The 24,835-nt window shown below is 37.7% G+C and overlaps 1 protein-coding gene across 1 annotated transcript in view; it reads right to left on the minus strand.

Moving 5' to 3' along the window:
• Positions 1 to 21,771: 21,771 nt before the first annotated feature.
• LOC114609463 (contactin-associated protein like 5-2) overlaps positions 21,772 to 24,835 on the minus strand; it is a 737,464-nt gene continuing 734,400 nt past the window's right edge. The window contains exons 23-24 of the mRNA XM_028753828.1: positions 24,443 to 24,514; positions 21,772 to 21,968 (exon numbers count right to left, since the gene is read on the minus strand). Coding sequence (XP_028609661.1) covers positions 21,772 to 21,968; positions 24,443 to 24,514 — 269 coding nt within the window. The remainder of the gene's footprint in view (positions 21,969 to 24,442; positions 24,515 to 24,835) is intronic.

The following is a 24,835-nucleotide window of genomic DNA, read 5'->3' on the forward strand; positions in this document are numbered from 1 at the left end:
AATCTCGGCAGATCTGCCTCAGAAACTGGGAGACACTAATAGCTATGTCTTGTCCTCATGAAGTCCCAGTCCAAAAAGACCCTCACTCTCTCCTGCTTCCTCTCTTCCCCTATCCAACCCAAAAGTCCCTCCTACTCACTCAGTGATTGGCTCCTTTATTCATTTATTAGGGGATGGTTTGCAAAAAGACACCTGAGTATGTGGCTCAGTCCCTCTTAGGAGAGTGGAATTAACAACAAAATATAAAAAGCACCTTGCCTTTTGTGTGGGCTCTGGAGAACTGAACTTTATCCTTACTCTTGCATCTCTGTAGCCTGTCATGTGCATCATTCAAGAAATTTAAACCACACTTTCATAAATAAAGTAGTCCTAGCAAAATAAAACAAACACATTTCTGTCATACCTATGACTATTTACTGAACTCACTAACAGAGTTGAGTAGTCCAAGCAATGACTAAACTTTGAAACTAAAAATATTTACTAGCTATTGTTTGCCAACCCATACAGCATGTGATAGACATTTTTAGCTAGTCCCAACTAGCAGAAACAGTCTTGATATATAATATTTATATTGCTTTATAGACTATAAAAATGACTTGAAAGTTTTCACCTTATTAATTACTCATAACAGCTTAATTGAGTAACACTTTAATACTTAGTGTGATGACCAAAGAGCAGTAGAGGGCTGTATTGGGTAGAAATTTTCTAACAACAAATAACTAGTGTGTGTGTTGTTGATTGGAGGTATAGGCTTTACTGTACTAAAAAGTCACTAGAAACTGAAGAATATGTATGCCACAACACAAATCCAGATACATTGAACCTAGTAGAAGTATAGTGAACCTAATAGAAAGTAGTGAACACCTGTGAATACACTGGTACAGGAGACAACTTGCTGAATAGAACACCAATAGGACAGGCACCACAACCAACAATTAATAAATGGGACCTCATGAAATTCTAAATTATCTGTAAGGCAAAGGATACCATTCATTCAAAAAACGGAAGCCCTCAGAACTTAAAAAAATTTTTACCAACTTGTCTAATTTCAAAAATATATAAATAACCAAAGAAACTTGACACCAACAAACCAAATAATATAATTTAAAAATGGAGTACATACCTAAAAGGAATTAATTTCTAATTTCCAAGAAGAAATGTACAACGTCTTTAGTTATCATGGAAATGCAAATCAGAATGACTTTGAGATTCTATTGTATGCTTGTCAGAATGGGTAAGACTAAAAGAACAAGTGACAGCACATGCTAATGAGGATGTGGAGCAAGGGAATACTCCTTTACTGCCGTTGGGAGTGGAAACTTATATAGGCAATATGTAATCAATATGGAGGTTTCTTAGAAAATTTGGAATTGATCTCTTTCAAGAATCAGCTATAACAGTCTTAGGCATATAGCCAAAGGATTCTCCAACATATCACAAGGAGACTTGCTCACCTATTTTCATAGCAGCTTTATTCACAGCAGCTAGAATCTGGAAATCGTGGGGCAGTGGGCTATGAGAAAAGGCCAGAAAGCTTGGTAGAAAGCTCTGGAAGCCCCAGAACCTTGGTCTGAAGAAGGTCATTAGGACAGAAGGCCACTTCGAGCTTCCCAAAGTCATCTGGGTCTCTTAGCTTCCGCTCCCCACAGCCCCTCCCACGGAGAGGTCCATGGCCAGTGATCACGTAGGAGTAGCACCTTCATGCAGATGAGGCATTCCCAAGCTCTCAGATCAAGCCAATAGGGTTTACCTGCCACCACCCCAAAAACTGTGTATATTGGCCAAGCTCAAAAGTAAAAGGTGTGTGAGATTCTTCCCGCTGTCTGTTAACCATTTAATAGAGTTAACTATTCCAAGATATTAATCATTGCAAGATACTAAAACCATTGCATAAGTTAATTTCTTTAAAGTGTTAACCTTGCAACATCTGTCAGTCATAGAACAGAAACTGTGATCTCCTCACCTCAAGAAAACTTATTCTTCGAACATATTCTGATGAAGCTGAGCAGTAACTATTCACCCATACAAAAAAGTTACTCTCTTGTCAGAAGTCCCTCCCTCCTTCAGACTAGCACATCCTTATAAAGATTACCAAAAAGATATCTCAGCTTGCTACAAACTGGCCAAACATTTTGATTTCTGACTCAGAAAAATATAATTTGACTTCGTGCTATCCTGCCCATTATTTTCCTATTGAAGTCTAATAAAATTGTCCAATTGAGTTTGTTTAAAATTCTTTTTAATTAACAAAACTAAGAAACTAAAACAGGATATTTGTGTTTCCCTGGTATCAACTTGCCTTAAGTATCAGCCTTTTTTACATGTTCGCTTTCTTTGCTTTCCTATCCCAATGCAGCCACTGTTGTACACAGTTATTCCCACATCTCAGCAGTGATACCTGTCATTTTAAAAATAGCAACTCTGCAATTACATTTAAAGCTAGATTCAGTTCTGTGCAATTCAGAGAATCATCACCATCTCTTGGCCTATGCTTGATTTCAGAGGCTGTCTCCTCTCTCTCAAGTACAACTTTTTTTTTTTTTAACAGAGCCTTTGATTGTTCTCCATCATATATCTTGGAGACACTAGTAAAATGACACCCTCAACTAGGTAACATCATGTATATAGTGAGTCTATCTCATGACCATTCTCTATAGCACCGGCCATCCACTTATCTTCAACTAAGTAGTATTTTCTTGTATGCAGGTGTCATATCTTATTTTATCATTCCTATTATATCAAAGTCCATGTGATAGGGATGGCCGCTGTTCAGTGAGCAAATGAATAGGGAAGGAAATGGATAGTTCTCATAGGCAATTCAGGTAGAAGATACTTTAATGGAAAAATCAGGGATCACAAGCATTTAGTATTATGTTCTGTATTACAGAATATTTATTTACCATGAAATGCCAAAAACAATCCTCAGCTTGGAGTTTTCAGAGAAGGTGTGTCTGGAAGCAGCAAACAATTTATAATAACCATAGTTTCAGTTTTGAATGCATGTGTTTACTAAGTATATAACACATAAAAATACACAGGTACCAAAGTTTCCAACTAGCAGATAGAGGCCTCAGTAACACAATAAAATCTCATCAAGAGAGGACCTTACAGACACCGAACCCAGACACTATTGCTAATGCCAGGAAATGCTTGCTTATAGGAGCCTGATATAGCTGTCTCCTGAGAGGCACTGCCAAAACTTTACCAATTCAAATGCAGATGCTTGCATCCAACCATTGGACTGAGCACAGGGAACCCAATAGAGAAGTTAGGGAAAGGACTGAAGGAGCTGAAGGTATTGCAACCCCACAGGAAGAACAACAATATCAACCAAACAAACATCCCTTCCCCACCCCCGAGTTTTCAAGGACTAGATCATCAACTAAAGAATACACATGGAGGGACCCATGGCTCCAGCTGCACATCAATGGGAGGGTAGACTCTTGGTCCTGTTAAGGCCTGATATCCCAGTGTAGGGGAATTCTAGGGTTGTGAGGCAGGAGTGAGGCAATGTGCAGGTAGCACCCTCATAAAAGCAGGGGGAGGGTGGATGGGAGAAGGGATTTGCTGAGGGGAAACCTGGAAATGGGATAACATTTGACATGTAAATAATTAACCAAGAAAAAGTTAAAGAGAGGGAGAGAAAGAGGTAGAGGTAGAGGTAGAGGTAGAGGTAGAGGTAGAGGTAGAGGGAGAGGGAGAGGGAGAGGGAGAGGGAGAGGGAGAGGGAGAGGGAGAGAAGAAGGAGCTTATAACATCAAGTAGAAACAGTTACGCTGGGGTTTCTGACTGAGATTCCTTGGCAGAGCTCAACATTCTCTCCAAGAGTAAATTTCTAGATTCTCATTGCCATAGCAGCCATTTTTTATACCACTAGGAAAAACAACAGTAACCTCTGCTGGAAATAGTTTACCTTCTAGCTGTTCACAGTGGTGTAGTTGCTTTTAATGCCCACAGCAGGTAGCTATTTTTTTCCCCTATTACAGAGGCAAGGGGCCGGCATGTCACAGGTTAAAATTTTGGAAAACACCTGAAATAAGCATGCTTAAGTTTAAGGCAAGGGATGGTCACATAGATCCTAGGGTTGATTTTTAGGAAGAAAAAAATACATGACAATTTGTCAATATGTTACATGAGCCTATCACAGGAGGTTTCCTAGGGACATAAAGAACTTCTGGCAGACTTTTTTCACTTACTTGGTCTGAAAAGACCTTCCATGAGCATTAACAGCCTTTGACAATTCACTTTGTTCCCTATTTATTTAATCATTAGTTGTTCTCAAACACTAGTGAGAAGGTCCAGCAGAACATTTGCACCATAGCAGATATGCTTTATTAGAATTAACCATAGCAGCTTGAAGAGCTAAGTGTGGTTCTAGACTCTTCCACCTTGTGATTAAGAGACATTAGTATTTCTTTATTCCAAATGATGAATTGAGCCAAAGAATGAGAAATCCTCCTACTATATATTAATAATGATAAAGAAGCTACAAGTTGAATCCAAGCATTTGTGATTCAAAAACTTCACTAGTATTAGTAAAGTGTTTTGCTCAGGTGGTTAGTATTTATCTGCAAACCGAAAAAAAATTTACTTCTCCCATGGCTTTATCATGGCAATAATAGATGACACATGAGGCTTTACAACATAGATGAACAATTGATTGCTCAGTTCTTCTTGTTGTATGTGTGTGTGTGCGTGTGTGCGTGTGTGCGTGTGTGCGTGTGTGCGTGTGTGTGTATGTGTGTGTGTGTGTGTGTGTGTGTGTGTGTATGTATGTGTGTTGGGGGGTGGATGTATGCTAGAAGTCAACATTTAGATATGTGGGGGGTCTCTCCCTGGCCTAAACAGGCTTACCAGCTAACCACAGGGATCTCTCTGTCTCCTTGTCTATGACTCCCCGGCAGTGGGATTATAAGAGCATGCCACTCTGCCTGACTTTTTGTTGTTGTCATTGTTGTTGTTTTTTAACAGAGATTGAACTCTGTAACTCTACTTGCCCTTGATTTTTTTGTTTTTTGTTTTGTTTTGATTTTTAACAAGGATTGAATGTAGGTCCTCATGTTTATACAGTAGGTAATTTATGGGCTCAGCTGTTTCCCCAGACTGATTTTAGAACACTTTATCTCATTTTTGTTACTCCAAAATGTACAAAAGGAAGTTCATTACTTTAAGTGTTCAGTTCAGAAATATATAGTATTGTTCTACAGCCACCTCCTGCCTCCACAATGTTTTTCTTCTCTCCAAACTGAGCATCAAATAGATAATAACTCCCCATTCTTCTTTCTATGTAGCCTCAAGGAATTGCCCTTGATACATGCCTTTATTCCCAGCACTCAGGAGTCTCTCTCTCTGACTTGTACTACTTGAGCTATTTCATACAAGTAGAACCAGTCAGTCTTACAAAATGCAACTACATAACCATGACCCCGGGAGACATGCACAAGGTGTTAGATTCTCTAAACCACAGAGTGAGCAAGGGAGGGTGTTGTGCCTCCATATCAATAGAGATGCTTGTCCCCTTTCTATAAAACTGTTTCCACTCTACTCTTGTGAAAGACAGACACATCTTCAGACAGGCTTGAACTCTCAAAAGCCCCTTTGATCAGTAAAAGTCCCTTGGAGACCACAGCGAAGATGAATTTACCTTTCTGACTGGTCAGCACTGTCATGAGTGCTCATGTTTCCTCCCTGGACATGGGTTCTGCATTCAAAGAGAAATCTGGCTCTCTGCAGACTTGCTGTGAAGTGTCAGACAACTGAGCCACAGCTCTGGGACCTTTACAACCTAATTTTTGGCTCAGAGGAGTTGCCCCTACGATAGTAGGTTCCTGAAGAAGTTTGGCCCAGGAAAAACCCTTCTTCATGTGTGATTGAAAATTATCCTAATACTTGGTTAGCAAAAGACTAAATGTTTATATCTTCCACAAATAATTGTACTGAAATGCTAACCAAGAAAATGCCATTAGAAAACGAATCCTGCCTGGCAGTGATGATACATGCTGTTATTCCCAGCACTCAGGAGGCAGAGGCAAGCAGATCTCTGTAAATTTGAGGCCAGCCTTGTCTGTAGCATGAGTTCCAGCACACCTCAGGCTACACAAGAAAACTCTCTCACAAAAGATCAAAACCACACAAGCAAGCAAAATAAGACAAACAAACAAACAAACAAACAGAAAAAAAAGAAAATGGAGGTTAAAAGATGATTAGATGATAAACTGTCAATATAATTCACACCCTTACAAAAGAGGACTTTCCTGTTTTTACCGTATGAGTGGGATATGTATATGAATATGGTTTTTGTTTATTTTATTCCATCTTAAAAACAGAATCTCTTACAGCAGAGGCTGGTCTTGAACTTACTGTGTAAACAAGTGTGACCTTCAACTTCTGATCCTCCTGTCCCTACCTCTTAAGAACTGGGATTACAAGTGTGCAACACCATATCCATTTTTAAAATGTGATGGAAACCTAACCCAGTGATTTGTGCATTATATCTAAGCAAAGGATCTTTTTTGGTAGTTTGATAAAAATCTGTTTCGTCTGGCACCCTCCTCTTGGACTGCTAGTATCAAGAACTGTGAAAGAATACAAAATAACAGTAAAGACAAAGCTTTTGTGATTCGTAAACTGGTCAGGAAAGGGAAAAGCAAAAACAAAAAAACAGACAAACCAACCAACCAGCCAACAAACAAAGCAGCGCCAGTCCTCTTGTGAGAATTTATTACAGTATATTTGGACTTTAAAATTTGTAGTAGAATGTTTTTGTTCCTTATATTTCTGTTCCTATTAAAGCAGTGGTTCTCAACCTGTGGTTTCTGACTCCTTTGTAAGAAAATATCAGATACACTGGTGAACAGATATCTACATTATGATTCATAACAATAGAAAAATTACAGTTTGCAATAGTAATGACATAATTTTATCATTGAGCTCACCACAAGATGAAGAACTGTATTAAATGATTGCAGCATTAGGAAGGTCGAGAACTACTTGATTAATAACATTCTTTCCGGAATCTCTGGAGAGACTTGTGGTCTCTCACCCAGCCAGCTAGGCATGCTCCAGGCCAATGAGAGACCTTGTCTCAAAAGATATCAAGGTGCATGGTTCATCATGAACAACATCTGACATTGTTTCCTATTCTTCATTTACATGTACAGACAAGAAAATGCATACATGAGAACACACATACACCTTTTCTTTTTCATTCTGCAAATGCAGACCAAAATGTAAAGGTAGATTCTGTCTAGCATAATCTTGCACTGACATATCTCATTTTTTAATGTAACTATGATTAAGCTCACCAAGATAGAGGAAAAAAACAAATGTTTTTACTAGTGCATGAAGATTTTTTTAATTATTTGCCTGATTAGGAAATAAACCTCAATATGAGAAGATATGCATTTGTTTATTTACTCTCAACTACCTACAAGATTTGAAATCTGAAGACATATCTGCTTTGCAAAGCCTTGAGGTCAAGTTAATTGATACTGAAAGCTACTGCAAGTATTTATTTTAGGTTCATTTTTTGTCATTATTTAGAATCATGACATCTTTTTGAAGCAGATTATTTCAAATAAATTCTAAAGATGATATGAAAATTATATTTCTTCAGTACTACTAGGTTGAACTATGACAACTACAACAAGAGTACAGATGATGTTTCCATCACTTTCAAACAGCCACTGAACATGGATGTCTTCCACATGCATCCAGTTCTCTCAGGCACATATTTCTTGCTTTCTACAAATTATATGTGAGTGCATGGGACACAAACATACACATGCACACATACACATAGATAGGAAGATAGATGATAGATCGATAGGTAGGTAGATGATAGATAGATAGATAGATAGATAGATAGATAGATAGATTTCAATTTTTATTAGCAAAACTGGGAAATTTCTGTGCTTAATTGATTCTGAGTCAAAAAACTAAGTGTCAGGATATTAAGAGACTACAAAAAAAGGATTAGTTGGGCTCACTCTTGTACCCATGCAATTCATAAAAATCTGTGGCTCAGACATTTGATTCATGAAGCTCCATAGTACTTGTTCCTTTCAGCTGACTTCCAATCTTTGCCATATTCTTTTTTTTTTAAATTTTATTGGATGTTTTATTTACATTTCCTATGTTGTCCCCTTACCCCATCCCCCACCCACCCAGGAACCCCCAATCCCCTCACCCCTCCTCCTTCTTCTCTGTGGATGTAACCTCTATCTACCCCCCCACTCCCACCTCCCCACCCTCAAAATTCCACCCCCTGGGGCATCCAGCCTTCTTGCAGTCAAGGTTCTCTTCTTCCACCTATGCCCAGCAGGGCCCTCCACTCTTACATATTCAACTGAAGCGCTGGATCCCTCCCTAAGTGCTCCCAGGCTGGTGGTTTAGACCCTGGGAGCTGTGGTTGGTTGGTATTGTTGCTCTCCTCATGGTGCCACAAATCCTTTCAGCTCTCCTTCAGTCTTCACTCTAACTCCTCTATTGAGAACCCCATGATCAGTTCAATGGCTAGTTGTGAGTATCTGCCTCTGAGTATGTCAGACTCTTGAAGACCTCTGAGGAGATATTCATATCAGGCTCTTATCAGCATGCACTTCCTGACTTCCACATCAGCATCTACCTTTGGTGATTGCACATGGGATAGATACTCAGGTGGAGTGGTCTTGAGACGGCCCCTCCTTCAGTTTCTGTCCCTCACTTTGTCTCCATATTTGCTCCCTTGAGTATTTTGTTGCTCCTTCCACTTGGTCTTCCTTCTTTATGGGCTTCATGTGGCCTGTGAGTTGCATCTTGGGCATTTCAAGGTTATGGGCTAATATCCAATAATCAGTGAGTGAATACCATGTGTGTTCTTTTGTGATTGGCTTACCTCACTCAGGATGATAATTTCTAGTTCCATCCATTTACCTAGGAACCTCTCGAATTTATTGTTTTTAATAGCTGAGTAATACTCCATTGTGTAAATATACCACATTTTTTGAATCCATTCCTCAGTTGAAGGACATCTGGGTTCTTTCCAGCTCCTGGCTATTATAAATAAGGCTGCTATGAACATAGTTGAGCATATGTCCTTGCTATGAACATATGTTCGAGCATCTTCTGGGTATACGCCTAGGAGTGGTATAGCTGGATCCTCAGGTAATGCTATGTCCAATTTTCTGAGGAACCACCAGACTGATTTCCAAAGTGGTTGCACCATCTTGCAGTCCCACCAACAATGGAGGAGTGTTCCTCTTTCTCCACACCCTAGCCAGCATCTACTATCACCTGAGTTTTTAATCTTAGCCATTCTGACTGGTGTGAGATGGAATCTCAGGGTTGTTTTGATTTGCATTTCCCTGACGACTAAGGATGCTGAACATTTCTTTAGATGCTTCTCAGCCATTCGAGTTTCTTCCGTTGAAAATTCTTTGCTAAGCTCTATACCCCATTTTTTAATAGGGTAATTTGGTTGTCTGGAGTCTAATTTCTTGAGTTCTTTGTATATATTGGATATTAGCCCTCTATCAGATGAAGGATTGGTAAAGATCTTTTCCCAATTTGTTGGTTGTCGTTTTGTCCTATTGACAGTGTCCTTTGCCTTACAGAAACTTTGCAATTTTATGAAGTCCCATTTGTCAATTCTTGATCTTAGAGCATATGCCATTGGAGTTCTGTTCAGGAACTTTTCCCCTGTGCCCAAGTATTCGAGGCTTTTCCCCACCTTCTCTTCTATTAGTTTCAGTGTATCTGGTTTTATGTGGAGGTCCTTTATCCACTTAGACTTGAGCTTTGTACAAGGGGATAAGAATGGATCAATTTTCATTCTTCTACATGTTGTCTTCCAGTTGAACCAGCACCATTTGTTGAAAATGCTGTCCTTTTTCCACTGGACAGTTTTAGCTCCTTTGTCAAAGATCAAGTGACCATAAGTGTGTGGGTTCATTTCTGGGTCTTCAATTCTATTCCATTGATCTTCCTGCCTGTCTCTGTACCAATACCAGGTAGTTTTTATCACTATTGCTCTGTAGTACAGCTTGAGGTCAGGGATGGTGATTCCTCCAGAAGTTCTTTTATTGTTGAGAATAGTTTTCGCTATCCTGGGTTTTTTGTTATTCCATATGAATTTGAGAATTTCGTTTTCTAACTCTGTGAAGAATTGAGTTGGGATTTTGATGGGGATTGCATTGAATCTGTAGATTGCTTTTGGCAAGATGGCCATTTTTATTATATTAATCCTGCCAATCCATGAGCATGGGAGATCTTTCCATCTTCTGAGATCTTCTTCAATTTCTTTCTTCAGAGACTTGAAGTTCTTGTCATACAGGTCTTTCACTTGCTTGGTTAGATTCACACCAAGGTATTTTATATTATTTGCAACTATTGTGAAGGGTGTCATTTCCCTAATTTCTTTTTCAGTCTGTTTATCTTTCATGTAGAGGAAGGCTACTGATTTGTTTGAGTTGATTTTATAACCAGCCACTTTGCTGAAGTTGTTTATCAGGTTTAGGAGTTCTCTGGTGGAAGTTTGGGGGTCACTTAAGTATACTATCATATCATCTGCAAATAGCGATATTTTGACTTCTTCCTTTCCTATTTGTATCCCTTTGACTTCTTTTTGCTGTCTAATTGCTCTGGCTAAGACTTCCAGTACTATATTGAATAGGTAGGGGGAGAGTGGGCAACCTTGTCTAGTCCCTGATCTTAGTGGGATTGCTTCAAGTTTCTCTCCATTTAGCTTGATGTTGGCTACTGGTTTGCTGTAAATTGCTTTTACTATGTTTAGGTAGGGGCCTTGAATTCCTGATCTTTCCAAGACTTTTATCATGAAGGGATATTGAATTTTGTCAAATGCTTTCTCAGCATCTAGTGAGATGATCATGTGGTCTTTTTCTTTAAGTTTGTTTATATAGTGGATTACATTGATGGATTTCCGAATATTGAACCATCCCTGCATTCCTGGGATAAAACCTACTTGATCATGATGGATGATTGTTTTGATGTGGTCTTGGATTCGGTTTGCTAGAATTTTATTGAGTATTTTTGCATCGATGTTCATAAGGGAGATTGGTCTGAAGTTCTCTTTCTTTGTCGGGTCCTTGTGGGGTTTGGGTATGAGTGTAATTGTAGCTTCATAGAATGAATTGGGTAGTGTTCCTTCTGTCTCTATTTTGTCGAATAGTTTGAAGAGAATTGGTATTAGGTCTTCCTTGAAGGTCTGATAGATTTCAGCACTAAAACCATCTGGTCCTGGGCTTTTTTTAGTCGGGAGACTTTTAATGAGTGCTGCTATTTCCTGAGGGGTTATGGGACTATTTAGATGGTTTATCTGCTCCTTGTTTAACTTCGGTACCTGGTATCTGTCTAGGAAATTGTCCATTTCATCCAGGTTTTCCAGTTTTGTTGAGTATAGGCCTTTGTAGTAGGATCTGATGATTTTTTGAATTTCTTCAGTTTCTGTTGTTATGTCTCCCTTTTCAGTTCTGATTTTATTAATTTGGATACTGTCTCTGTGCCCTCTGGTTAATCTGGCTAATGGTTTATCTATCTTGTTGATTTTCTCAAAGAACCAGCTCCTGGTTTTATTGATATTTTGTATTGTTCTTTCTGTTTCTATTTGGTTGATTTCAGCCCTGAGTTTGATTATTTCCTGCCTTCTACTCCTCCTGGGTGTATTTGCTTCTTTTTGTTCTAGAGCTTTTAGTTGTGCAGTCAAGTTGTTAGTGTGTGTTCTTTCCAGTTTCTTTTTGTAGGCACTTAGAGCTATGAGCTTTCCTCTTAGCACTGCCTTCATGGAGTCCCACAAGTTTTGGTATGATGTGTCCTCATTTTTATTGAATTCTAAAAAGTCTTTAATTTCTTTCTTTATTTCTTCCTTGACCAAGTCATCATTGAGTAGAGAGTTGTTCAATTTCCATGTGCACATCGGTTTTCCATTTGTTTTGTCATTATTAAAGACCAGTCTTACTCCGTGGTGATCTGATAAGATGCAAGGGATTCTTTCAGTCTTTTTGTATCTGTAGAGGGTTGTTTTGTGACCAATTATATGGCCTATTTTGGAGAAGGTACCATGACGTGCTGAGAAAAAGTTATATTCTTTTGTTTTAGGATGAAATGTTCTATAGATGTCTGTTAAGTCCATTTGGTTCATAACTTCTGTTAATGTCAAAGTATCTCGGTTTAGTTTCTGTTTCCATGATCTGTCCATTGCTGAGAGTGGGGTTTTGAAATCCCCCACTATTATTGTGTGAGGTGTAATGTGTGTTTTGAGCTTTAGTAAAGTTTCTTTTATGTATGTAGGTGCCCTTGCATTTGGAGCATAGATGTTCAGAATTGAGAGTTCACCTTGGTAGATTTTTCCTTTGATGAGTATGAAGTGTCCTTCCTTATCTTTTTTGATTAATTTTGGATGAAAGTCGATTTTATTTGATATTAGAATGGCTACTCCAGCTTGTTTCTTGGGACCATTGGCTTGAAAAATTGTTTTCCACCCTTTTATTCTGAGGTAGTGTCTGTCTTTGTCACTGAGGTGCGTTTCTTGTATGCAGCAAAATTCTGGGTCTTGTTTGTGTATCCAGTCTGATAGTCTGCGTCTTTTTATTGGGGAATTGAGACCATTGATGTTAAGAGATATTAAGGAAAAATGATTGTGGCTTCCTGTTATTTTTGTTATTAGAGGTAAAGTTATGTTTGTATAGTTATCTTCTTTTGGGGTTGTTGGAAGATTACTTCCATGCTTTTTCTAGGTTGTAGTTTCCCTCCTTGTGTTGGCGTTTTCCATCAAATATCCTTTGAAGTGCTGGGTTTGTGGGAAGATATTGTGCAAATTTGGTTTTGTCATGGAATATCTTGGTTTCACCATCTATAGTGATTGAGAGTTTTGCTGGGTATAGTAATCTGTGCTGGCAATTGTGTTCTCTTATGGTCTGTATGATGTCAGTCCAGGCTATTCTGGCTTTTATAGTCTCTGGTGAGAAGTCTGGTGTAATTCTTATAGATCTGCCTTTATATGTTACTTGACCTTTTTCCCTTACTGCTTTTAGTATTTTTTCTTTGTTTTGTGCATCTGATGTTTTGATTATTATGTGATGGGAGGTATTTCTATTCTGGTCTAGTCTATTTGGTGTTCTGTAGGCTTCTTGTATGTTTATGGGCATCTTGTTCTTTAGGTTAGGGAAGTTTTCCTCAATAATTTTGTTGAAGATATTTATTGGCCCTTTAAGTTGGGAATCTTCATTCTCATCTATACCTATTATCCTTAGGTTTGGTCTTCTCATTGTGTCCTGGATTTCCTGGATGTTTTGAGTTAGGAGTTTTTTGCATTTTGCATTTTCTTTGACAACTGTGTCAATATTTTCTATGGTATCTTCTGCACATGAGATTCTCTCTTCTATCTCTTGTATTCTGTTGGTGATGCTTGCGTTTATGACTCCTGATCTCTTTCTTAGGTTTTCTATCTCCATGGTTGTCTCCCTTTGAACTTTCTTTATTGTTTCTATTTCCAGTTTCAGATCCTGAATGTTTTTGTTTAATTCCTTCTTTGTGTTTTCTTCCATTTCTTTAAGGGATTTCTGTGATTCCTCTTTAAGGGCTTCTATCTGTTTACTTGTACTCTCCTGTATTTCTTTAAGGGAGTTACTTAATTCCTTCTTATAATCCTCCATCATCATCATGAGAAGTGATTTTAATTCTGAATCCTGTTTTTCAGGTGTGATGGGGTGTTCAGGGCTTGCTATATTGGGTGAACTGGGTACTGATGATGCCAAGAAACTTTGGTTTCTGTTGCTTATGTTCTTGTGCTTGCCTTTCGCCATCTGTTTAACTCTAGTTGTACCTGCCCTCACTGTGTAAGACTGGAGTCTGTATTTCCAGTTATCTTGCTTATTGCAGAGCTCCTCGGAGTCCAGATGTCTCTGTGGTCTTATGCTCCTAATCTCCTGAGTGGAAGAACTCCTGGGACTCAGGCCACCTCTTGGATCTGGAAATCCTTCTGCTCTGAGTGCAGTGGCTCCTCGATGACTCAGGATTCAGTTTCTCCACAGGACAGGAGCAGACCGACTCTGTGTCTGCTCCAGCCCAAAGGACCAGGCAGGGCCGGAAGGGTTGCCATATTCTTTATTATGGGTCTAATAAGGATCCTAAATATATTTTATAATGAGTTTCATGTAGCCCATTTTCCTCAAATAATAGCCTCTCTTCTCCCTACTATAAAATCAACAGTGAAAAATAACATGAAACTTTAATCTGATCGAGAAATGTCTGGTAAAGATTGAATGTACAGGTTATCAGGATTCACATTATAGAACACATGTAATGAGTTCTTTCTAACAACTGAGATATTTCCCAAGAGACAAGGGATTGGCTATTATGCAAGGCAGTGCTGTCACCTCTAGATGAGAGGACTTCAGGAGGGTCCATTTGTTGTATAAATCAAATTTTCAATCTTGTTCTCCCTTACATTTTCCCGCACTGTATCAGCAAACTTAACTGATTCCTTCTGGACTCAGATACATTTGGAATTTCCCCATCTGCTGTTGTCCCAGTGCTACATTCTGAAAATTTTTAGGTCGTTCTTCTTAATTTCTTCTCTCTTGTTGTCTGCAATCTTTTCTGGACTAAGCAGATTAAGAATTTCCTAAATGTCCTCTCTGACAGAGTTCATTCCATTGTAGGGAGTTTGTTTATTTCTTTGCTTATTTCATTTTTATGAGACAGTCTTACATAGCTTAGGATAGCCTTAAAATCACTATGACTTTGGACCTTTGATTCTCTTCCTTTTCCTTCCTGATTAATACTGGAATTACATGTGTGCACCACCATGCCCTATTTATTTGAAGTAGGGAATGAAACCTAGGGTATTTGTGCACACTATGAAGCCCTTTACCAACTGATTTACACTCTAGCCTATTAAATGGTATTTATTTTTTATTAATAAGTCTATGTCTACCAGAAAACTCATAAACACAAAACTAAATAAACACTATAGAATGACAAATATACTCCAGAGCAATGTGTATCTGTTCTTTTGAACATAGAGCTACTGTTATGTAACAGTCTTCCAGAAGACAGAAATACAGGCAAAATAAGACACAAATTGGACTCTAAGAAGGGATCAAGAAGGCTATAGGTATTTATGCTGTGAAAAACTGAAGTCAGGATCATTCAAGAACCTTTTAACCAAATTAATGAGTTTCTTACATGCATTTTTGTGCTTGACATGCAGTTTGGAATAAATCAGTTAAGCAGAAGAGAAGCCTAGACAGTATTTTGAACTACATGAAATCAATAAACACACAGAGTAGGTGTTTTGTGTTTTTTTTTAAGGGGTCTTGTTGGCTAGGGGTTAATGATCTAAGAAATCAAAGTGGGTACTGAGGGATTAATTACTTGACACCTCATTAACCAAAGAACAAATCAGCAAGACATATTTGTATTCCACACAAAGAGATATAAAATTTTCTTTATTAAATATACAATATTTATGAGTAAGTCTTATTTCTGTACAGGAAAAAAACATATAAAATGAAGAAATTGAAGGCTAATGTTAACATTCTCCATAAAATGTATTAAGACACATTGCATGGTCTACAAAACAGACATGGAAGTGGCAACATCATATGGGACTAGAGATTCTGTTACAGGAACAAAACTCAAAGAAACAAGGATTCTTCAGTTAACCCCAAAGGGAATAAATGGTCTTTTTTGCCTCTGTTGTGCTTTTATCAAAAGATAGCCTGTTATATATTTGGCAAATTGTCTTTTATACTTTGTTATTTACTTTCTGAAAGTGATCTCCCGGATGTCTCATTCTTCCAAAGAAATTCCTGATCATGTCAGAAGGATTCTAATTTCTCATATCAAATCAACATGGAAAGTCTTTGTCTTTGGAATGTGGAAATTTCATGAACCAAATGTGAAGTGTTGCCTATTTTATAAGGTTTAATTAGAATGTGTCATGTATCTTTATTTCCTTATGTTCTACTTTCCTGCCATAGGTTCTCTGGCAGTAGGAAGTTTCATTTTAAAAGAACACAGGCTATTGAGAAATCTTTTTATTCCCAAGTTCAGGATGAAATCACTGGCATTGACCTTCACCTAATACAAAGTCCTTCTCATGATACAACAACACTACTTTGAGCCATGTATGGTTATTTATTTATTTATTTTTTGCAATGCTACTTAAGGCATGGTAAGATTATACTTATTTGTACTCTCTTTCAAAGAGAAGACATTAAGTTAGTACTTCATGTATGTTTTGGGATATGGGTGAGTATAATGTAAAATTAATCTAGACTGAGCCACATTCATTTCATCCTATGAGGTTGCAATGAAGATATACATCTGAGGAAGGAATTCAAGGAGGCTACAGGGTGACAGTGGCCTCTTCTCCATACCCAGTGTCTTTTCCATATCTTCTGAGATTTACTGCTGAGATCTGAAGCATTGCACAATATAATGCTGATAAAATTATGACTAAGACCTTATCATCAGCACATATCAGCTTTGTCATAACTCATGACTAGCCTCCTAATTTTAATCTACTATTTGATGCAAACTTTGTCTACTGAGGAACATCATGGGAGGACTCCTCACAGAGTTTCAGGTGGTGGCTGACTGAAGTACACACTAAAGTGTATTCAGAGTGACATATCATTTTATCATTATGTATGCCAAGATGGCATGACAAAGAAAGGAGAAAGAACATTAGACTGTCTCCAAAATTTCATTTCTTCTAGCCATGGAGAATTTTATTAAGGGCAATGGAACTGAGGAATTGATCATTGTTTATTTTACTTAAGGTTGTCATTAGGGTGCTCACCCTGGGCAGATAAAATCACTGTGGTGATAATTCCAAAGGATCTCTAGGTTATACTAGTAGAACATGAAATTTGAAAGTCACCAGGTTGAGTGAAAATGCCATGTGAGGATCAGTAACACATTTCTTTCTTATACGTGGCATAATATTCTCTCTTCCCTAAGGTATAAAAATAATGCATGAAAGAGACTCCTGAATAAGAAGCCAAGGAGATAGGAGAGGAACCATCCTTACTTCATGGTAGAAGCTTTGGCTCTCTTTACCTCCAAATGTAATTACTTACACCATGAATACACCTTTCCTACTTGAGTCCCATTAAGTCTGCCCTAACACAGAAGATCACTGTTCCTTAAACCTTGCTCATGTAGACTGCAAAGATTAGAGGACTAGCATACAAAGTTCACTGTTTCACTATAAAAATATGCTTCTTACTCTTCTACGGAGTATCTTAGTACAAAATGAGGAGGGGGATCACTTATAAATAGCAAAAACAATCATTAGAACCTTGCCTGAGGCATTTAAAGAATTTCTAACACAAATGGTACTTCTCTCCCTACAAGGTAGATATGGATTTAGTTTCCTGAATAATATTTGAGGAACAGCCCTGCTAAGTCAGTCTCTCCCTCTCTCTCTCTCTCTCTCTCTCTCTCTCTCTCTCTCTCTCTCTCTCTCTGTATGTGTGTGTATATGTGTGTGTATGTATGTGTGTTATATGTTCTCCCCTTTCAGGTGGATTGAATATTTAGAATTTGTGAACACAAAGATAAGAAAGAAGAAAAGACACTTTCAAAACAAATGATGTGAGGAAGACACAGGATAAAGCCAGAGAGAAATGTTCAGAAAGTCACAAGAAAATCCCAAATTGTACAGAAGTGATTCAAATAAACTGAGTCTTAAAAAAAAAGCATTTCCAATCTGTATGAAGGAAATGAAAGAATACTCAATCATCATTCAAGAACTGAAGCATATTTGTACCCCTCTTCCCTTAACCTCCTTTGCCACATGCAGGTAAAACTTTGTATGTTTATTTATTTAGTAAAAACATGGCCTGGAGGACAGCTGAGTACCAAGCATACACAAGCAATTGTTTCAGGAATAATAGTGGAAGAATTACATAGGTTCCTATGAGTCTCCTACCAGACTGCAGTTGGAACAGATTTGATGGTTTGTAGCTCTAAGGAATTCCAAAGAAGTGAAATATTTGGCAGACAAACAAATAAACAATAATTCCACAGGTTGGTGCCTGTGTCCATGGATCTGATAGGGATATTATGAATACACCTTTCCAGTGTGAGTCTTCAAATTGAGATGATATGGTGAGAGAACATGCATGATGTCCAAGGTTGGAAAGAGCCATGTAGAACATACATTAATATGAAGTTGTTTAGATGGGAAACACATCAATAAATTATTCACTCAATAAATGAATTATAGGTCTCAGAGATTTTCCTAACTGTAGTCAAATTGATCTTTAGGGCACAGAGGGGAGAGTTAAAAACATCAGACTATCAACCACTATAAGGGAGATCTATTTCTGCCTGCAATCTTTATATAGGTCTGCCACATATAGAGACATACATTTGAAATGCTTTAATAAGAACATAAAATTTAGCATTCTTTCAAACGTATTTTATATAAGCAGATATGATGGTCTACACCTTGGCAGAGTCAGATATTTCTTTCTGAGTTTTGATGCCAGGCTGATTTATAATAAAATATCAGACCAGTTAGGACTACCTAGTGAAACCCATCTATAGAAATTGTGTGATACAGGTATTATTTCCTCTTTCACTGTCCAAAGACACCATTTACCATCTTCTACGGAAATTTGTTGGCATGGACAGTTACCTAGTTTGAGGAAGGGAAACAAAGCAATTATCTCTGGTAGATTTAATAAATAAGACACAAAATTCAAAGAATTAGCCAGGAATGTGTTGTATTCTAGAAGTCTCTGGAAACTACTCATAAATTAAATGTGCACATTACTTACTCTTTGCTCAGTGGTGCTCTGTGTAGACTTCTGTGTGGACACAATTGAGTAAGTGCATAAACCAAATAGATCTTGCTGCCATGCTAACACTAGCTCTTGCTTCTCACTGTGAGGCCATTCAGTGTAGGAGGGTGCAGATTACTACCTTTTCATCTGGTGTGTGTTGTCATTTTGTGAGGAAATTATGATTTAGCCCTGAGATTACATATAATAGTGCACCAACTTGGCAATATCCAACATTTTATTTACTAGCCCAGTGTCCTGGTCTGCACAGCCTGCTAATCAAAGGATGAAGCTAGTAAAATGTGCTCTATGCAGAGGGCAGAGACTGGCTTCATGCATTTCCCTACATGATTACCTATAAGCATACAGTAGGGGATGAGGAAACTGTACACAATTTGCTTGTAACATCATTTCTATCCACCAGCATCATGCCAGCAAAATGTAGTACTTGTTTCTAAGGACTCCAGTTAGAAAATATACTAGTGGGAACACTCTTTCTTACCTCTCATTTCAATACTAGAGGTGCTTAGAACTAAACTTCAGCATGGTCTTTGTTTCTGGTGAGAGAGGAATATGTAGCCAAGAGAAAGTGTAATTTATACAGTTTTGTATAAAGCCATAAAATTCAAAAGTAGAAACTAGACAACATGGAAGTAGAAGGAAAAGGAAATAGTCTCTTAATATTTATTGTTTTATTAGATAAACATTCCTATTATTAAAGATAAAAAATTTAAACGGACATGTTTGTTAGAATTACTTTAAAATAAATTCACTAGCAAAAACTAATATTCAGAAAAGGAAGTGGTATGTCAGAATTAATAAAAAATTATTGAGGAAAAACATATATTTAGGACAATATCTCATATTTGTGGCCTGTTTCACCTTCATCCTTTCCTCTGTAGCTTTGTAAAAAAAGAAAAGCTACAGAAGGAAAATTGGATTAAGCTACTAACCTCTTTATTCAGAACTTCCTTGTCCAGGACAGTGAAGTACAGTAAGAAGTAGGATACTTACTATGAAGATGGATGGCCTACTGACTGTCAAGCACCTGTTAGCAAATCAGGTCTGCCCTGCAATGGGAACTCACCAGGATCTTGCTTCTAGTATTTCCTGGGGACTGAAATGTTCGGATAGTTTCTCTCTATTCTTTTCCTGGAGGTGGTCCAATGGCACAGTTAAAAATATTGTTACCATAAAATGATCAAGATTACACACCACCAGTAAATTCAAGATGCTTCTTTCAATGAATTTTATGATTTGCTAACAAAAGAACCCAAAGCCAGAAATGAATAGACACATCAGTCAACCATATGAGACAGCTATGTGTACATGGGTATAGGTACAGACTGAAAAATGTGATGTGCTTCACAAACTACGGACTCTCCTGAAGTCCTCTCATCTAGAGGTGACAACACTGCCTTGCATAACAGCCAGTCCCTTGCCTCTTGGGAAATATCTCAGTTGTTAGAAAGAACTCATTCCATGTGTTCTATAATGTGAATCCTGATAACCTGTACATTCTTTCTTTACCAGACATTTCTCAATCAGATTAAAGTTTCATGATATTTTTCATTTTCCATATTTTTTTCCAGTTTTCCTACAATCTCAGCTAGGTTGGCTTACACCTTTTCATAAAAATAATTTAGACTTTTATTTGAATTCTGTTTATGCCACCACAATACACATACATGTATATTTCTTTTCTTAGGGGAATATTAGATCATAGCTAACATGTTCTAATAATGTGGAGAAGGCAAGCAGCAAGTTACAGGAATAGCTACTTCCTCATATCTTTCTTGAAACCCTCTGGTATCCATGCCTCAAAATAGCATAGCAAGAAAAGAGCAAAGTTGTTGCTCACCATTCATTTAATATTAGAAAGTTCTGAAATTCTATGAAAAGGGTAATGAATGGAGTCAGGGGGATACTTATAGTTTAGACATTAAACTAACATAATAAAACACCTCTTGCTTCTTTCCAAAAGCCATCAAATCCAGCAGGAAGGGTCTCCCTCTGCCTTGGGTCTACCAGGTTGGTATTCTTATAACTGGGATCCTATGAGTTCATGCTATTTGTTCTCCAAGGTGCTATGAAGAGCTTCTATTCTATGTCCCACACAGACTTATAGCCTTTCTCAACTCAACTCCCCATTCCTTCATGGAAGCAGGGTCTCCTAGCAATTTAAGTCATGAGTCAAGAAAGGATATTGGCAGGACAAATGAATTCTGCCTTGTCAGGGTGACACACTAATTAAGCCCATTGCTCATTAAGCCATGAATGTACCTGATTTACACACACACACACACACACACACACACACACACACACACACACAGCCTACTAACTTTACAAACATTTCTTGTGGCCCAATGTCTCAAAACTTTTCTCCTCTCTCAGAAGGAACCTAAAGAACAAATGTTGCCTCCTCTGGGTAGATTTACTTTTCTTCCTACTTTCCTGCTCTATTGGGAAACTGCTCCCTAATAAACTCATTCCTTAAACAATGTCTTTCCCTGTCACACATACACACTCCTTTTTCTTCTCTACAGCCATAAAACCTAACAATATGATATTGATCAGAGACAATTGTTAAAGGCAAACACCACATAGCTCATGTCTAATAGAAGCTGGCAAGACCAAGTGCCTGAGAATTTGAAGAGTGAAATTTAGAAACTGGACTACAATTATGGAATGTACATGTGGGCACATGTGTCTCTTCCTTATTTAAGATAATGAAGTCTCTGTCTGCAGTGGTCATTTTCACAAAGACACATATGTCAATGGATTACAATATTCATAACTACCCAATCTCTTGAGCTGGGTCAAGGAGATAAGTGCTTTTGGTGGATGCATATGTATTCTAGAAAAGCAATGGCATGTGAGAGAAAGAGAATGCCTAAATTAAAAGAAAGAAAAGAGAATAGAAAAAGAGACAGAAACCTCCACAAAAAAGAGGACCAGGGGACCCTCCAGCAACTCAGATGAAGTATTCCCGTTTGCACTCAACGGCTGTGTTTTGCAAATCAATGTCATTTCTAAAAGAACTGTCCAAGTTGTCTGGGTATTCCTTCTCCTTCATCTGATTGGTACTGTGTGACTGCTTGTGCTGATAGAGGAAGTGCGTCATGATTCCAATGACACAAAAAGTGATAAATGTCACAACTGCTATGACACCTGTTAGGAAAAAAGGGAAAAGAAAGTTGTTACTGAGAAAATTCAGTTTAGTCAAGGGCCAACATTGGAGAAAAAAAGAGCAAATGTACAAACATACAAAGACTAATCTACCCTGAATCTAGAAATAAAGACCTGTTCAGAAGCCCTTGACTTTAAGTTTCTACAAAAAAATCATGCAAGTACAGTATTGAGAAAGGCTGCTTGTTCTAGAACGTTATATTGATAACCAAAGAACAAATATAGTATTAGAACAACAAAGGATTTGTGTGTTTCCAGAGTTATGTTTTGTTTTTTTGCTAGGGATCAATACCAAACTTCACAGAAATTTAAATACACCAAGTCTTGCCAAGAACTCTTTGGTCTAAATGGCACCACCCTATTTGTTTCTGTCTGTCTCTATCTTTATCTGTCTCTCTGTCTTTCTCTCTCCCTCATGCATGCTTGCATATGTGTGTGCATGTGTATATATGTATGTGTATGTGTGTATTATGTGTGAATATGTATGTATGTGTGTGTGTATTAGTGTGTAGGTTTGTGTAATTACCTGACTGCCATAGCACTTGTGTTAATGACAAAAAACAACTTTCAGTAGTTTGTTCTTGCCTTCTACATTGTTTTGAAGCAAGTTTCTCTTGCTCTCTCTTGCATTTCACCATCCTAGGCTACATACAGATACTTTATTTCAAAATAAATGAAACAAAATTCAACCTATTCAGAAACAAAAAAATGCACACAAAATTAATAATTAATATCAACATAAAAGTAATTTAATTTCTGTTAAAGTATACATATTTTCATATTTCATATTTTGTAAGTTGTCTAACTAATGAAAAGTTACCTATTTAGAAACTTGTTGCTGGTCATTGCTCAGACTTGACAAGAATTCCTTGGTCTAAATGGCACTATTTATGCGACTAGATACCATACAGTTAAATATATAAACCTATCTTCCACCACTTTTTAAACAGCTGTTACAATAACTAAGATCACTTGTGTTTGTCACATATTCTAAACTAATTTTGTAATACATTTCCCAAATATTTTTAAAGAAGAAAAATACAATATCTAAGTTCATACTCTAATCAGGGTGGCAACAAACGACTGTTCTGAAGCATGAACTGTTGACTTAAAATGTGCTAGGTGTTCCCTTTGTTTCTGCCACTGGTTTGAAGGGGTTACTACAGGCTGACAGCTGGGAAAGCATCCCAGGATCTCCTGTGGAACTTTGAAAGCCTCCCTACACTCAGAGAGACTCGGTAGAACTTGCCAATGAATCCAGAAGGCCACAATCCAGTCTTTGTCTATTAAATGAGAACTTACAGGAACAAAAGAAGTACAAAATTTCCTATGACATTTACTGATTTCAAAGAAATATCAAATTCAGTCATCATTCCTTGAGATGGCATTCAGCTCACATGGATATCTTAAGGTGCTCCCTAAGGAAAGGTGATACTTCTGTTTCTCTGGTATGTTATTGTGATGGACTCCTTCCATCCCAGTTCTTTTATTTTGGAACTAATGTCTATGGTTCTACCATTTCCTGATTTCCCATTTCCTTCCTAGTGTGCTCATTCTAGGTAGTCCCTAACCATGCCTCTCATCTTAATCTCTGTACCCAGTAAAAGTTTGATCCAGAGCAGAAGTGAATTAAATGAGAGTGAAATGAATAACACCTACTAACTTTTATAGAACCACATCTGTTGTGGATTCATTAATCCCAGCTGCCAGAATGCAGGGGTGAAGCACCAGCTAGAGTTATAAATCATCAGTGGATTTTCATATCTCAAGCATCTTATATTAAACCTAATGTAGGAGTTAATCCATGTTAGAAGACCCAGATGAGAACATCAAACTTCTGACTACAGCAGGCATTAGGTGCTAGTACAGCTAGCAGCTAAGAGAATCAAAAGTAGGTAGGATACAGTCAACTGTCAATTCAAATATAATAAAGTAAGCAAAGTGATGGAGGATGATCTATAAGCAGAGCAGGCAAGCTCTATGTCCACAACCAGATGGATTGCTAAGTTTGGAACTTCAGTTGTGTAGGGTTCATCCTGCTTATTAGATCTAACCCAAGTCACTTAGTAAGGAAAACTGAAAATGACTGTTGCTCTGTCCATCTGTCTGCCCCAATGTGACTTCTTTCCACACATAATTTTATTAGTCTGTTTTGATTGTGGTTTAGAAGTGGATGAAATGAACATGATCTACTATGCCTAAGAGTAAATGTTCCAGCTGTTGCTTCAGAAATCAGCTCCCTGCTGAATTTAAGGCAAAATGAAGCTAAAGAGCTTTTGGCACTGAAGGAGGATCTGCCATCAATCTTATACCATGCATGAAGAGGCTAAGTGCTAAGCAGAGAGTGCCTGTTTCTGTGTTCTGGGTTATCATAGGTAAGGAAGGCTTCATATAACTTCCTTCAGAGAACAGAGTCATAGATATCTCTCCTACTTTCAGAAATGAAGACAGGTTACCTCCAATGAATGCTGAGTCACTCTGGATTGCATTTGTTAGTGGTTCACGCTCATCTGTCTTTCCAAAGGAATCTTGAAAGAGGAAAAGACACAAAAAGTAAACTTCACCATTTAGTCAACAACAGAAAGTGAATATCCAATGTACATCTATAAAATGTAACAAGACTGCTATAGTGAAATATGAACTAGTGTTTGAAAGGAACCTAAATAAATGGTACTTAAAATAATATATCTGAGTTCAATGTCAGAACCTATATTAAAAGCTGAATTCTGGAAGTCCAAACTGTACTCCCAGTGAGAGAGTATCTGGTTACATATCTAAATCACACATAGACAAAGGGGAGATGGTGTCTCTAAAACAAGACGAAGGAAAGTCCTGATTCCCAATGCCTT

Source organism: Grammomys surdaster, unplaced genomic scaffold (assembly GCF_004785775.1).
Source record: "Grammomys surdaster isolate TR1022 unplaced genomic scaffold, NIH_TR_1.0 125973, whole genome shotgun sequence".
Classification (NCBI taxonomy): domain Eukaryota; kingdom Metazoa; phylum Chordata; class Mammalia; order Rodentia; family Muridae; genus Grammomys; species Grammomys surdaster.